Source organism: Chrysemys picta, chromosome 1 (genome assembly GCF_011386835.1).
Source record: "Chrysemys picta bellii isolate R12L10 chromosome 1, ASM1138683v2, whole genome shotgun sequence".
In the NCBI taxonomy this organism is placed as follows: Eukaryota; Metazoa; Chordata; order Testudines; family Emydidae; genus Chrysemys; species Chrysemys picta.
In genome coordinates this window covers 6,669,305-6,685,043 of record NC_088791.1, presented here as the reverse complement: position 1 = coordinate 6,685,043, position 15,739 = coordinate 6,669,305, and the positions used below count along the sequence as shown (strand labels likewise).

At 49.6% G+C, this 15,739-nt stretch overlaps 1 protein-coding gene across 4 annotated transcripts in view; it reads right to left on the bottom strand.

The window, feature by feature from the left end:
* The window catches only part of STRIP2 (striatin interacting protein 2), a 64,827-nt gene that overhangs the window by 20,965 nt on the left and 28,123 nt on the right, over nucleotides 1-15,739 (bottom strand). For 2 of the 4 annotated variants that reach the window (XM_065552140.1, XM_024110613.3), the window contains 7 exons: nucleotides 15,295-15,360; nucleotides 14,080-14,143; nucleotides 12,615-12,686; nucleotides 11,853-11,927; nucleotides 7,298-7,395; nucleotides 6,448-6,574; nucleotides 3,009-3,109 (listed from right to left, as the gene is read on the bottom strand). In XM_065552140.1, coding sequence (XP_065408212.1) covers nucleotides 3,009-3,109; nucleotides 6,448-6,574; nucleotides 7,298-7,395; nucleotides 11,853-11,927; nucleotides 12,615-12,686; nucleotides 14,080-14,143; nucleotides 15,295-15,360 — 603 coding nt within the window. Of the gene's footprint in view, nucleotides 1-194; nucleotides 268-3,008; nucleotides 3,110-6,447; nucleotides 6,575-7,297; nucleotides 7,396-11,852; nucleotides 11,928-12,614; nucleotides 12,687-14,079; nucleotides 14,144-15,294; nucleotides 15,361-15,739 lie in introns of all 4 variants that reach the window. The other 2 variants (XM_065552153.1, XM_065552145.1) reach the window with 2 other exon arrangements.

Sequence of the window (15,739 nt, the reverse complement as noted above, 5' to 3'; positions counted from 1 at the left end):
TCCCATCCTATTTCCAAACTCGTGACATCTTTGTCTCTCTGCTCAACAGAACTTGTCAATTTCTTATTGCTCTAAAGTACATCCTGAGTGCAGTACTAAAGACTCTAGTAATTTGGATCCATTAAGCCAAGACAGATTAGCTATTTATATATTTTAAAAAACCCTAGGTTAAAATAATAAGAGATCTGACTTACTTAAACTGATAGCGGCAAGGAAATACAGAGTGAAGGCTGCAAACATCTCTACCACCCCTTCAGGCTCTCATGCCTTAATATAAGTAGCCAATAAAGAAGAATAAATACACCTGGTCCCCCATCCCAAGAGATGCACACACCTAAAATAGCTGTAGTTCTTGTGCTCTTTCCTATCCCTTCATCTTTTAAATCTATCTACAGGGAACTTTTAAACAACAAGCTGACTTGCTGTACGGATTTCCAAGTCAGTGCCCAGTCAGCGTAAAATCCCAAGATCAAAAAGGTGTTGCAGCCAGACCTCACATAACGCGCCTGTTACGGTAAGACCAAGTACAGGATTTCCACCTGCTCCCCACAGATTGTACCCTGTTTCTGTGCATGTTCAGAAACTGCTGCCCCACATTAACAACTTGTTTCATTTACTTACTTGAACGTAAGTTTTAGACTGTCAAGCAGCGTAGGCTCAAAGCTCAAAAGTTTTTTGGGAGTCTTATAAAAGCTAATATGAATAGAAACATCCTCAGGAAAAGCAAAACTGTTTGGATTTAAGCTTCCACGCACTTGCGTGACTGCAACTAAGAGGAAAATTTGGATTTTTAATGGCTCCGGAGTGAACATTAGGTTTATTGTGTTTCACTCCCAATTTCTGCCCATTCAAAAGAACTGGGTCCAAATGGAAACGCAGCGCCTTTTAATGACAAGAGACTAAACGTGCTCTGCATAAACAGCGGTTTAACATCTTTAACTTTCTCAGATTAGAAGGGGAAAACAAATCCATTTCCTTTCCCTGTATGTACTGTGACAGACCCAGACCAGTAGGGTACAGGAGTCTGGTAGAGGGCAAATATACTGGTCACTGGATGAGTAGTTTTCTGTTCCCTGAGTGACCAGAGCAGGGGCTGCACTAGAGTAATCAGGAACCTGCTAGAACCAGTTAAGGCAGGCAGGCTAATTAGGACACCTGGAGCCAATTAAGAAGAAGCTGCTAGAATCAATTAAGGCAGGCTAATCAGGGCACCTGGGTTTTAAAAGGAGCTCACTCCAGTTTGTGGTGCAAGTGTGAGGAGTCGGGAGCAAGAGGCGCAAGGAGCTGAGAGTGAGAGAGTGTGCTGCTGGAGGACTGAGGAGCACAAGCGTTATCAGACACCAGGAGGAAGGTCCTGTGGTGAGAATAAGGAAGGTGTTTGGAGGAGGCCATGGGGAAGTAGCCCAGGGAGTTGTAGCTGTCATGCAGCTGTTACAGGAGGCACTATAGACAGCTGCAGTCCACAGGGCCCTGGGCTGGAACCTGGAGTAGAGGGCGGGCCCGGGTTCCCCCCAAATCTCTCAATTGACCTGGACTGTGGGTTCTCCCAGAGGGGAAGGCCTCTGGGCTGTTCCCCAACCCACACGGTGAATCTCTGAGGCAAGAAAATCCTCCAATAAGCACAGGACCCACCAAGATAGAGGAGGAACTTTGTCACAGTATATAAGCCTACAGTACATTATAGAGATTAGTCCATATAGCCAACTGAAGGCCTATATGAAATGCTGTTACAGCTCATTGTTCTCTCATCAATAGTGTGAGGGGAACTGCACTTCGGGCGTGCTCAAATACCAAGTCCTGCAGTAAACAAACTTCCAGCTGTCCCATGTCCAGAAACTAACCAGAGAGCAAAGGAGACAGAACTGGAAGAAGGGAGGGAGGGAGGGGGAGAGTGTGAGTGTGAGTGTCTCTCTCCAGAGATGGCATATATAGATTTAAATAACAAGTCCAATATCTCGAATCACAGAGTAAAATAAAGGCCCTCCTATTTCAAGGCACTGATAAGCCGCAGCAGCGGAATTCAGTGACTATTTAAAGCCAGCTGGTCAGGGTCCAGAGAGCTGAGTGATAGACACAGGAGGTGGGAAAGGCCCAGGAGATTCTGTCTACCCCATGCCTCTAACCTGCACAGGATTGTTTCCATATCGTGTGTGTAGTAAGATGAGGCCCTGAAACAAACTCTTGTGTCAAAGGCCCAGTCTGAGGCCTGAAGCCTGAACCAAAGTACTTCCAGGCTTTGCTAAGCAAAAGCTGGGCTGTGAGCCAGAGGCAGGCCCCGCTCACAGAAGTTGGCGAGAAGAGGGTTGCTAGAAGCAGGTGCATCCACACATAAGTGCTAATAAGAGGAACTTGTGCCAAGATGACATCAGAACACTCCACAGAGATAACGAAGAACAGGCAGGTGCATCTTAAAGATAGGGTCAAAAGGACAGCATGATGGATAGATCTGTTTGAAACAACATGATCAAAGGAGGAGACATCCCGCAATGAGTCAAGGGGCTGTACTTCAATACGTCAGTAGGGATGAGTAATCTGTCCTGTAACTGTATAAAAGTAGGTCCCGGAGTGCGCATCTTTGTCTGGCCTATGAGGCAGTGGAAAGTCCCTCCACTGACTGAGCCAGTCCATTGCCAGGGGGCACAAATTCGTAGTATATCTTGTAGAGTCTACGGGAAACCGTTACTGTGCTTCGTTTGACAATAAACCTGGCTTGGGTTCCTTCGTACCTTACTAGAGTCTGTGGTCATTGAGGGTTCTCTTGGGGTTTGCTGCGTCAGTGATCTGCGCAGCACACAGAGGGAACACGCACGCAGCCGACTATTATCATCGAGCAAGAGCAGAGCACCACACTGGTAGCTTCTGACAACAATGTGTTCTCTAGTACTCTGTCCTGCTAGCACATGGCCCCTTACAGCTGCTTTGGTGACCACAAGGGGAAGCTCTCCTCCACACACACACAGCCCCTACTAAGTGCAGGAGGAAAAGGAACTGCTGCAAACGGGCTGTACCTGTTTTTGGCAGTGATGTAGGACATGATATTCTGGTTGAAGAACTTCAGGATCAGCGGGATGCAGTTGGCAAACACCAAGTGCTGAGACACGTACTCAAACTGCAGAAAAGAGGTGAACACACACAGTCAGGCAGTGCAGGTAAAAAATCATCATCAGACAAAAGCCACATTTCCGGATCCAATTAAAAAACCTTCCTCCATGGATTCACTGCAGCTGGCCTCAAGGACCGTCTCTCCCTTGGCTCTTCCCCATATGCCCTGTGCCAGTCTCCTGTACGTTTCTCCCCACAACCCTACAATTGCTGGAGCGGGAGGGACCTCGTCTGCAGCCCCTGCTCTTCGGAACAGCCTCCTTCTCTTCCTGTCAAATGCTCTCTCCAAGTTTCAACTAAAAAACAAACCCCCTCACCTTTGTACGTGCATCTTCAGTTCTCTCCCTCTGTTAATATTTAATTCTAAAGGCTGTGGAAATATGGTTCCAATGGCTACAACCTAAAGCACAACTGATCGGTATACAGATTGCCACAAATAGAGGCATTTCTCTTCTAACCCCAATTACCCAGGGATTTACAGCCAATTCCCAGCGGAAGGAACGGTTTCTTCCTTTATTTTTACACAGCACAGAACAAGTTGTCGGTGCTCAATGACTTCGGACAGTGGTGATTCGTACACAATTAATACTTAGCTATTCTCTGTCTAGGTATTTGGTGTTTAGGCACCAGAAGCCAGTCTCTTCCCACCGGAGCATCTTGAAGCACTTACAAACATTAACAAATGAAGCCTCATGTTTCTCGCTTCCCCGACCGCGTTTTACGAAGAGGGTCATTAAGGGCTTGTCTACATGGGGAGATATTCCAAAATAGCCACTGCTGGTTAACTCTGTGTGGACATGCTTATTCCAAATTAGCGTAAACCACTTTGGAAGTGGATTGAACTAATTTGGAACAAGGCCAGAACAAGAGCATCCACATATTGAATTGGTCAGGAAGAGCTAATCTGCTTTAAATTCACACTCTATTATATTCCAGATTAATTTCCAGTTGTAGACGAGCCCTAAGGCACACAGAGGGGGAGTGACTGGCCCAGGGTCACACAGCAAGCCAAAACAAGGCCAAGGCGTTTGGACTCCTGGTCCCAAATTCCTAATACAGAGTATGGGAGCAGACACAGAAGCACTGTAAAATGCAAAGACTGGCCCACAGGGGTCATGTTAAGCTGGTCTCAGCTAATAGCTTAACCACGGGGAGCTTCCTTTTTGCTCACCAAGCAGAACTGTTGGTCCCTCTTTGGGTACGTCTACACTGCAGCTGTACATAGACACGGCACTGGAAGCAGGATTGGTGGAAGCGCCCTAAAAGGGAGGGGGCACAGGTGCCCGAACTGTGGCCCTGCGCCATGACTCCCCCCGAGGCCCCGCCCTCATACCACCCCTTCCCCCAAGACCCCATCTCTGCACTTGTGGCACCTTAGAGACTAAAAAATTTATTAGAGCATAAGCTTTCGTGGACTACGAAAGCTTATGCTCTAATAAATTTGTTAGTCTCTAAGGTGCCACAAGTACTCCTGTTCTTCTTTTTGCGGATACAGACTAACACGGCTGCTACTCTGAAACCTGTCGTCTCTGCACTGCCTCTTCCCCCGAGGCCCCGCTCCCGTGTCACCTCTTCCTCCAAAACCCCACCCGCTCCTCTCCACCCACTCCCCTCTCGCTCGCTCTTACGGCTGGTAAAAAGTGGGGGAGGGGCAGGGCCCTCTGTCCCCCCCGGCTGGGACTCTCCACTGATTAGCCAAGTCCCCTCCAGCTTCTGGCCAACCGCTGGCCAGCGCAGCACACTGGTGGTCTGACAGCCCCATGTTTCCCAGAAATAGGTGACATTAGGGAGACCAGATGTTCTGATTTTATAGGGTCAGTCCTGATATTTGGAGCTCTGTCTTATATAGGTGCCTAGTACACCCTGTCCCGATTTTTCACACTTGCTATCTGGCCACCCTAGGTGACATGCTGTTTGCAGATTAATTGAGAACAGGAAGAGGACCCTCATCTCTGCTGATCGCTTGGCTCCACAATGGCCGAGCTCTGGTACACGCTCCACGGCAGACCGACACAGCCGGGGGCAATTCTTGGCGAAGCCCCCGGGCGAACGAAGCACCTGCCCAGAACGTCATTTTACCAGTAACCTCAGTGACCCTGATATGCACACGCAGCTGGACGCGATGTTTACACAAAGGGAAGGGTCACAAAACTAGAGCCAGGACGTAAATCTGGTTTGTTCTGCGTGAAAGATAGTTTATTGCCCTGGCGGTCTTCGCTCAGCAACAACAACTGGATCGCTGGGAGGTTCCTGCTTGTTTTGCGCCGTTTCCCAGCCCAGGGGACGGGTGCAAAAGGCACTTTCATGTCTCACCCAGGGTTAAACAACAAGCAGGATCAGAACCTAGGAGCCCCCGGATCCCATTTCTTTGCACTACCTGCTGGATCATAGACTCAGAGAAGATCAGGGTTGGAAGGGACCTCAGGAGGTATCTAGTCCAACCCTCTGCTCAAAGCAGGACCAATTCCCAACTAAATCACCCCAGCCAGGGCTTTGTCAAGCCGGGCCTTAAAAACCTCTAAGAAAGGAGATTCCACCACCTCCCTAGGGAACCCATTCCAGTGCTTCACCACCCTCCTAGGGAAACAGTGTTTCCTAAGATCCAACCTAGACCTCCCCCGCTGCAACTTGAGACCATTACTCATGCACCCTCATGCCATGATAAAGGGGAAAAATGAGAGAATGCCCTCCTGTGCCGAGGGGAGCGAGAAGCAAACACATCAGGGGGCATGAGGGACCCATTGCAGCTGGGATCATAAAACGTAGCGTATGAATGTCAAATGGGTATTCAGCATGCAAAGTGGCTGCAGTCCTGGGCGGAGGATACAGCCCCATGTAGTGTTTAGTCAGCCATGGTTAATATGGGAATCCCTTCGCATGGTCACAGCATCGTTTGATCCGGTTTAGACTCAGGCCAAACCAAACTGTGTTAGGACGTAAAGGCGAAAGTCTCTAACTCTTTAGATTCCCTAACTACCTGTCATTTAGACAAGGCCTCGGCGGGGTTTGGCTAGTCCCCATCCCCTTCCCACTCCTGGCAGAGGGAAAGAAACGTCTTCCCTTCAGGCTGAACACGGGTGTAGCCAAGTTTCGGCCACTGTGAAATAATCACGTGGAGGTTTACAAGGGGGCTGCAGACACAACCTTCCAGAAGTGACCCGAACACAACCCAAGCCAAGCCATTTACAGTCACTACTAACTGCCCTGGGGCTAAAGGTCACCGCTGCAGTAGACCAGGCCGCGGCTGCTCTCCAGGCGAGGTGCCGAGGGGATCTCTCTCAGGAAACAGTAACCCGAACACATCTGCCTTGCGAAGCCCCTAGCAACGGCCTTCTCAACGCTCACCTGGTAGATGTGGTTCAGTTTGAAATGCTTCAGCAGCAGCAGCAGCGAGGCCGAAATGCTCTTCACAATGATCTCTTTGTGTCTGTTCACATCGACCCCCAATTTCATGCTCTGAAGCACCGTGATGCTGGTGTGGAAGGAGAAAGGGAGGGACGGATCCATGTACAAGGAGCATTACCAGGATGGGATTTTTGTTCTGACTGGTTTCTATTCATCTGCACAAGCTCTATATAAAGGGGATTCTTCACTGAACCTGCCACCCAGACAGGACCCCGCGCTTATCCCTGGGTCTCCTGCTCCCAACTCGTCCTGCCTAGGGGCACCATAGTGGGTCACAGAAAGGACTGATTACACTGCACAAGGAGAATCTGGGTTGGAGCTTGTTGCAGGAGTTGAAGTAGAACGAAAAGGGCTCTCCCAGAGACGCGCTCTGCCTACAGAGCAGTAAAGCTTTACTCCTTGTACTGGTTGGTTTAATTTTGACATCTGGCCATAAGCAGCCTTTTCTTTTGTGCGGCACTCTGGCCACAAGAGCTCTACTGAGACAAGTGAACAAGCCTGGGTCACTCCCGGTAGAGATCAATTGGGTCACGGCCGTTCACGTTAACAGAGCGCGAGGACCGGTCTGGTACAGCCTGCAGCTCTGAAAGGCTCAGCGGTCCAGGAAAGACCATTCACTCACATGGATCCCTTTTTCCCTATAGAAACAGAAACTTACATCTCCAAAGGGACATGTGGATTCTGCCATCCCAGAAACGGGAAATCGCTGCATTACCCACATCAGCCAGGAGACCGCGCTGTCGCTGAAACAGCCAGCACTCAGCTGCCTGTCACCCACCCACGCACTTACGGCATCTCCTCGGGCAACACGTCCGCCAGGATGTTGATGGAGTCGGTCTTGGCTTTGGAGGTGGGTGCTGCAGCCAGGAGAATCTTCAGCAAAGCAATCTGCAGAGGGAGAAGAATCCCCCCAGCCCCCAAATACATTTAGAACAAGCAGGCACTAGAGGCCTGTATACAAACACCACGTGGCAGAGGAGGGAATCCGTTTTCGCTCGCGTGATGGAGCTGCAGGCTGCAGCCAGCGTTGGTCCCAGGTTATGTGCAGGACACACGCTGGGCTACTCGTGAAACTAACGGGAGAAGCGAAGCCTACAGCAGAGCTGTAAGGAGATGTCCTACAAGGTGGGCAGTTTGGCTCTGGGAATTGGGAGTGGCATACCGGCCCTTTCACCGTTGGGTTGCCTGTTCGAACGCAGCCAGGTAGTGACTCAAAGTGGTCACCAAGCTGTTTGCTGGCCCATCTGGTTTGGAGTTCAGTTCCTAGCAAGACAGGGGTCCTCATCACAGACCCAACACCACACTGGCACTAATTGGAAGGGACCTCGAGAGGTCACCCAGTGCAGTCCCCTGCACTCATGGCAGGAATACCGTATTTTCCGGCGTATAAGACGACTGGGCGTATAAGACGACCCCCAACTTTTCCAGTTAAAATATAGAGTTTGGGATATACTCGCCGTATAAGACTACCCCTCTTCCAACGCACACCAAAAAAAAATTAAAAAAACATCAGATTTGATTTCAATATGGTAATTTTAATTCAAATGCTTATGACATGCAGGTACTTAGCAGGAAAACTGTCACTTATAAACATAAGGCTGTTTGTCATCAAACATGTAAACATAAAACAGTGCAAGTGGATTAAACTTTTCCTAATTCACTCTAAAGCTGAAAGGAAGGATAAGACAATAAACCCATGGGAGCTGCCATGCTGTTTGTTTTCTAAGCTGTCAACCAAACTGGAACTGATGATGATAGGAGGAAGATAACAAACAAGAGAGAGAGAGCAAGTGCCGGGCAAGTCCCTGGCGAGTTAGCAACACCCATCATAACTGCAAGGTACGGTATTTTTACAGGTTTTGCTGGTGTGACAGTTTCCCTTTAAAAGCCTTCAAAATCCTCCTGTTCGTCATCTGATATCATAATTACATCAATGACATCTTGTGATACATTTGTAAGGCAGTCATCGTATGGATCGAATTCCTTATCAGATGGTGTGGTCTCAGCTTCGGCTTCCTCTTCATCTTGCCACAAGTAGTCGTCCTCCATACCATCTAATGAATTTGATATGCCACACTTCTTGAAAGACTTGATTACTGTTTCTGCATCAATATCATTCCAGGCTTTTATGACAAATTTGCACAAAACATCCAACTGTGGAGCACGCATGTTTCCTCCTTTTGTGAATGACTTTTCGCTGCTAACCATCCATTCATTCCACTGTTCTTGAATGCGATCTTTAAATGGCTTGTTTAGGCACACATCCAGTGGCTGTACCAACGATGTCAATCCTGCAGGAATAACTGCCGCATCTGTGTTTAGTCTTGCAAGCATTTGCTTGGTACTGGGAGTTAAATGAGCCCTGAACATATCCCACACCAGTAGACTACATTTTTGAATAAGTCCACCTGGTCGCCTGCTCCATACATTATCAAGCCATAGCTTTACCCCTTCTTCATCCATCCAGCCTTTTTCATTCACATGTACAAAACAACCAACAGGGAACTTGAATTTCGCCATTGTTTTTCTTTTAAAAATAATCATTGGTCTCAGTTTGGCGCCATCAGCTGTGCATCCTAGTACCACTGTAAAACTGGACTTCTCATGTCCTGTTGTTTTAATTACAATTGTTTTTTCACCTTTTTGATGGACAGTTTTATTTCCAACCATATCAAAATTCATTGGAGTTTCATCCATATTTCCAATACTACTTAACGCATAGCCATGTTTAGTGCGCTGTTGTATTACGTATCGATGGAAACTATTTACTTTGCTATCAAGATCTGCAGGTAATTTTGGGCCAATTTTCATCTTTTGCCTCAGTACCATATTATGCCTTCCCATGAATCTAGTACACCAGGATACAGTGGCCTTAAATCTGTTGCTGTGATCTGGGTTAGATTTGGCCCACTGAAGTGCAAACAAATGTATTTTATTTCGTGTCACGACATAACCGTTTTGGCGATGCTCATTCACCATGTCTGCTACATGTTTTTCGAGTTCTGGCCAATGTGGAGTGCCTCTTCTTAATGCACACTTACCCCTTGGCATACTCTTTAATGCTTTTTCATTTGCTTTCCAGTCCCGAACCATCTTTTCTGTTACTCCATATTGTCTTGCAGCAGCGCAGTTATTATGTTCCATGGCAAAGTTTACAACTTTAAGTTTGAAACTGGCTTCATATTTCTTTCTTCTTGCTGGTGGAGCCATGATGGGGTTTTGACTGTTGGACATTTGTATACTGTACTGTATGTACTGGTGCTATACTGTATGAACAGGTACAGATACTGGTGCTGTACTGTATGTGGTACCCAGTATACAACAACCAGCCAATCACTGCAAGCGATGTACCTTACCGGCGATTGGCTGGTTGTTGTATACAAAGCCTGCTTGGATTGGTCAGCTCTCCCTGCCTGCCCAGCCCTCCCTGTCTCCAAGACTATCAGAGCGGTAGCGCAAACACGCCTCTTTCACCCGTCTGGCCCGCCCTTGTATCCTATTACCTCCTTCTCTGCCTCTCAGATCTCGCACATGCGCGCCTGCGCCGCTTCACTGCAGTCCTCAGGAGCGAGATCTGAGAGGCAGAGAAGGAGGTACGGTAATAGGATACAAGGGCGGGCCAGACGGGTGAAAGAGGCGTGTTTTTCTGGGCACAGCGCCGCTCTATCTCTTTTTTCCATACCCCGGGCGTCCCGGACGCCTGCAGCTTGCTCCGCCCTTCACTTACACCTTCCCGGTGAGGCGCCCCCTCACCTCGTCATCGGGCGGGGATGAGCTCCCCCCACCATATGCGGCGACCGCAGATTCTCCAGTCCGGCTCGGAAGTTTCAGCACCCGCCCTATAAGACGACACCCGGCGTATAAGACGACCCCCGACTTTTGAGAAGATTTTCCTGGGTTAAAAAGTAGTCTTATACGCCAGAAAATACAGTAAGTATTATCTAGACCATCCCTGACACATGTTTGTCTAACCTGCTCTTGAAAATCTCCAACGACGGAGATTCCACCACCTCCCTATGCAATTTATTCCAGTGCTTAACCACCCTGACAGTGAGGAAGTTTTTCCTAAGGTCCAACCTAAACCTCCCTTGCTGCAATTTAAGCCCATTGCTTCTTGTCCTATCCTCAGAGGTTAACAAAAACTATTCTTCTCCCTTCTCCTTGTAACAACCTTTTATGTACTTGAAAACTGTTATGTCCCCTCTCAGTCTTCTCTTCTCCAGACTAAACAAACCCAATTTTTTCAAGCTTCACTCATAAGTCAGGTTTTCTAGCCCTTTAATCATTTTGGTTCTTCAATTTGTCCACATCTTTCCTGACATGTGGCGCCCAGAACTGGATACAATACTCCAGTTAAGGCCATATCAAGTGCGGAGTAGAGCGGAAGAATTACTTCTCGTGTCTTGCTTACAACACCCCTGCCAATACATCCCAGAATCATGTTTGCTTTCTTTGCACCAGTGTTACACTATTGACTCATATTTAGCTTGTGATCCACTATGACCCCCAGATCCCTTTCCGCAGTACTCCTTCCTAGGCAGTCATTCCCCATTTTGTATGTGTGCAACTGATTGTTCCTTCCTAAGTGGAGTATTTTGCATTTGTCCTTATTGAATTTATTCCAATTACTTCAGACCATTTCTCCCATTTGCCCAGATCATTTTGAATTTTAATCCTATCCTCCAACGCCCTTGCAACCCCTCACAGCCTCGTATTGTCAGCAAACATTATAAGTGTACTCTGTCTGCCATTATCTAAATCATTAAAGATATTGAACAGAACCGGACCCAGAACTGATCCCTGCATAGGGTGACCAGATGTCCCGATTTCATAAGGACAGTCCCAATTTTTGGGTCTTTTTCTTATATAGGCTCCTATTACCCCCCACCCCGTCCCAAGTTTTCACATTTGCTATCTGGTCACCCTATCCCTGTGGGACCCCACTCAATATGCCCTTCTAGCTTGACTGTGAACCACTGATAACTACTCTCTGGGAACGATTTTCCAACCAGTTCTGCACCCACCTTGTAGACGCTCCATCTAGGTTGAATTTCCCTCGTTTGTTTATGAGAAGGTCATGCGAGACAGTATCAAAAGCTTTACTAAAGTCAAGATATACCACATCTACCACTCCCCCCCATCCGCAAGGCTTGTTACCCTGTGGTGGTCTCAGCAGAGAGGACAAGGGTTGGCTGGGCCAATGAAGCTGAACTCTCTTATCCCTGCAGGTGGCGCCACCAGGTCAGGGCTGAACTGTAGTCAGACGGAAGCCTGCACTAATGATCTGAGTCTCCAGGGTGCTCAGCCCAGCACCTGTGGTGAGTTCTCGAAAAATACAGACTTACCATATACTGGGGGAGGTTGTATAACATTGCCCGATAGAGCATCTCACAGGGGGTCTCCTGAACTTCTTCCTCCCCCTAGCAGGCAACAGATAGATACGGAAGGAAAAAACAGAGTTGTCACTCAATCACTGAGGTACGTCAGAGACACCCCCCCACCTCCACCCCAGAACCCAGCCCGAGGTGGAGCGGCACCACATCTGCATCAGGACGCTGCCTGGCTTTTCAGCACTACTGCTGGGACAGGTACAATCCAGATCAAAGCCCAAGAATGCTGTTGCCTTAGCGAAGGGGAGGCCAACGCGTGTCCTGAGATTCAAAGCAAACCTATGGCATTTGATGACACAGCCGTCATCTAGAATACAAACATGCAGCCTCCAATGACTACAAGTCCCAGCATGCAATGCTCCATCTTGTGCAGCCCACCCACTCCGATCAAGGTGGAGCAATGCATTTTGGGACCTGTAGTCCTTGCAGTCTGTACCTGTGTATCAATGCTGGTACCTGTTTCAAAAAGAAGACAGTGGTTGCCCTGTTCTGTTACATGTAACTTAGACGCAGCCCTCGGGGTCCTAGCAAATGGACAGTGAGGTGCCACTTTCTAGACTCAAGCTATTTCCATTCTACTTGGGTATCTCCACTGAAGCCCTCCGTGGACACACACAGAGCAATCAGCATGTCATGGTAACTCTCCACAACGACACACTCCTTAGAAACTGCTCCTTCAGACACACAGTCAGGCAATGGAGGGTACTGGTTTCTTACCAGTGACATGGGACACTTCTCCAGCTCCTCTTCGTTTTTGATCTGAACATCCGAGATAGAGACATACTTGTGCTGGAGAAACACAAACCAAAGAGGCAGAGTGACACCAGGACTGAAAGAGAAGGAACACGCCGGGCAATGAAAAACAGGCCGATCTCCCTCTTCTGTTCAGCTAGGGTAGGGGGAAGATTTACAGATCCCACCAGAGGTGCGAGAATTCACCCCCGCGTGGGACATTCCTCTGGCTGGGACGTGCTTTACAAACCACCCATGCAGAAATCACTGCAACCGGTACTGAAATGCAGCATCCTCTGGAGCACAACCCAGCAAGGGCTTAACAGTGCACTGCAACATCAGCGAAGGAGAAGAGACAAATGCTTGGAAAAGATTCCAGGGCAGATTTAATGACCACAAATGGCAAAGCCTACGACTTCATCACTTATTTATATGCGAGAGCAGCCAGAGGCCCCAGTCAGGGACAGACTGTTAACAGAGACCCAGAGGGCCGACTGAAAAAGGGGAGTTGGGGGGTGGGTGGGGAGAGTATCTTTCTCTTTAGTTTCTTGTATCTGGTCTTCTTCAGCCAGGTGCTGGTAAGCAATATGGACTAGGGCACAGGTGCGGACTTTTATTTTTCCCGGTGGGTACTGCAACCCCACTCCACCCCAAGGCCCCGCCATGCTCCGCCCCTCCCCAAGGCCCCGCCCCCACTCCACCTCTACCCGCCCATGCTCCGCCCTCTCCCCCAAGGCCCCGCCCCCATTCCACCTCTACTCACCCATGCTCTGCCCCTTCCCCCAAGGCCCCACCCCCACTCCACCTCTACCTGCCCATGCTCCGCTCCTCCCCAAGGCCCCCCAACCCCACCCATCACTCACTGCTGTCTCCCCTCCCCCAAGCACCTCCCGCCAGCCACCAAACAGCTGATCTGGGGGCCCCGCCTGAACAGCTGCAGCTGGTGAGTGCTGAGCGCCCCCTATTTTTTTTCCCAGGGGTGCTTGAACTGGGGTAGAAGTACAGGGCGTGGGGGCGGCTTCAGGCGGAACGTGAATTCTATTGGGGAAGCACAGGCTGGGTTAGCAGTCCAGGGTGAGAATACCTAGGCTCCCTAGTGCAACCAAGTTCAAATCCCCATAGGGTTGACTCCGTTTGTCAGCCTCCCAAGGCAGGTAGATAGAGCTGCAAAGTTTGCATGCACGCGACGCTAAGCCAGACTTCCCACCTGCTCTGCACGCGCATGGATGTTCTCTTTTGCATTGGGGATCCTGGCCAAAGATTTCCCCCGCACCTATGGAGCCTACTATGCCCAAGTTCCCACCCCAGAGATGGCTGCATCCCAGTGCTGCCGGGCATAAGAACCAGTGGCGTTCTAGCAATTCCAGCCATCAGACAAGCCATCCCCTATATCAAGGTCCCGCAGACCAGAACAACCGCAGATGTTTAAGGCACAGAGCCACTGCATTACCTGCTTTAGAGTCTTCACGCTTTCGTGGATGGGCCGGGGCAACCCTACTAAGGTATCCGTGTCCCTGTGGGAGGGGAAGAACGAAGATCGATACAAGCCTGAAAGGGAGATCTGGAACAGACACTTTCCCTTTCGGATTTAGAGCAGAAGTAAGACAGTCTGCTGTCAGACGAACAAAACCCAGATGTCCCAGGAACTCAATGTCTAAATGCCACGAACACCCACCCCTTTTCCCTCCATCTCTGCACTGCCGGAGGGGCTGATGCTCCTAGGACATGCGACAAAAGGCACAAGGTGAAATCCTGAACTCTGATACTCTGCCCTGTGACCACAGCTACACAGAAAGCAAAAGTCGGCAGCCAGCGCTTTGCAGCTCTGCTCCAAAGGGCACAGGTTCGTTCCTGACCCAGAGAGAAGAGCGCGCACTGAACCACCGAACATCCCTCCCTGCAGTGTCTGGTTGTTCTCTGAAGGTCTCCCAGGCCATCCACGGCCTGTCCCATGCCTGCAAGATACAACGAGCTCCCAGCTGGCGGATGGCTCAGCGACACCAGGGGTCAGTGCAGGACTTGTCGGCTCCCTCCCCACCCTCGCTTTCACCCCGGACCAGACCGAGCTTCAGCCGCCTTCATCGCCACGCAGCCAGAATCAGCTGTGGGAGTTCCCAAGGTGACCTCTCTCCTGGCAGACCTTCCGCAGCCGCACCAGCAGCTTCCGGCCCCTTCCCACGCTGATGCCACAACCTACGCGGGTATTTTTCTGGACTAAGGAATCCGCACCGGCCACAACTCCCACTGCCCCTACCACTCCCTATGTGCCCACCTCCTCACTCTCCTCCCCCTCCATAAAGGCAAATTTATAACGCAAACGATCAGCTCTGTGGAGTAAGACGACCCGGGCCAGCTATCACCCTGACCCCTTGGCTTGCACGAAGCGTCGGGTTCTCCACACTGGCTCTGTTTTTCATTAGACCGTAAGCTCTTTGGAGCGAGCGCTGTCCGTTAGAACATGGTTTTACATTGCAACGTGGTCCTGATACAGACCGAGAACAGCCACGCAGCATCCTAAGCATTCAGTATGCCAGCTGCCTCCCCAAAGCCGAGGGCTAACACCTCCCAGCAGCCAGCGGACGTCGCAATGACAGGAGATCAGGGGACAGACTGTTTGATGGCAAAAGCCAAACCAACTCTATCCTCCCAGATGCCCAATACTCACTGTCCGAGGGTGAATCCAATGAATTTGTTCCTACTTGCCTCCAGGAAATGCTCAATGTCTTTCTGTCTGATAGAGCGGCAGGAGAAACAACCAGGGAGAGAGGAGAAAACACACGTCCTATCAGCATCACGTTTGCTTGGAAACGAAACACCAGACTCCCAGCATGTAACATCCAACCCTGCAGCATCGCTTAGTGGAGTCGTTACTACCACCTGGCAAACGGCTGCACGGCTCCAGCCAACTAGCCGTCAGGAGCAATAGAAACGAGATGATCTGGACTTATTCTAAACCTGAAGTCATTTAACATGTGGGTATAGTGGAGAAAGCGACTCTGTAAAACCAGCCCCTTCTTGTTCAGCCGCTCTGCTCCCTGCAGTCATCAAGGGCCATCGGCAGTCCACCCCATTGGCCTTACAGAGCACTACAGGTGTCCGAGAGCAAGCTG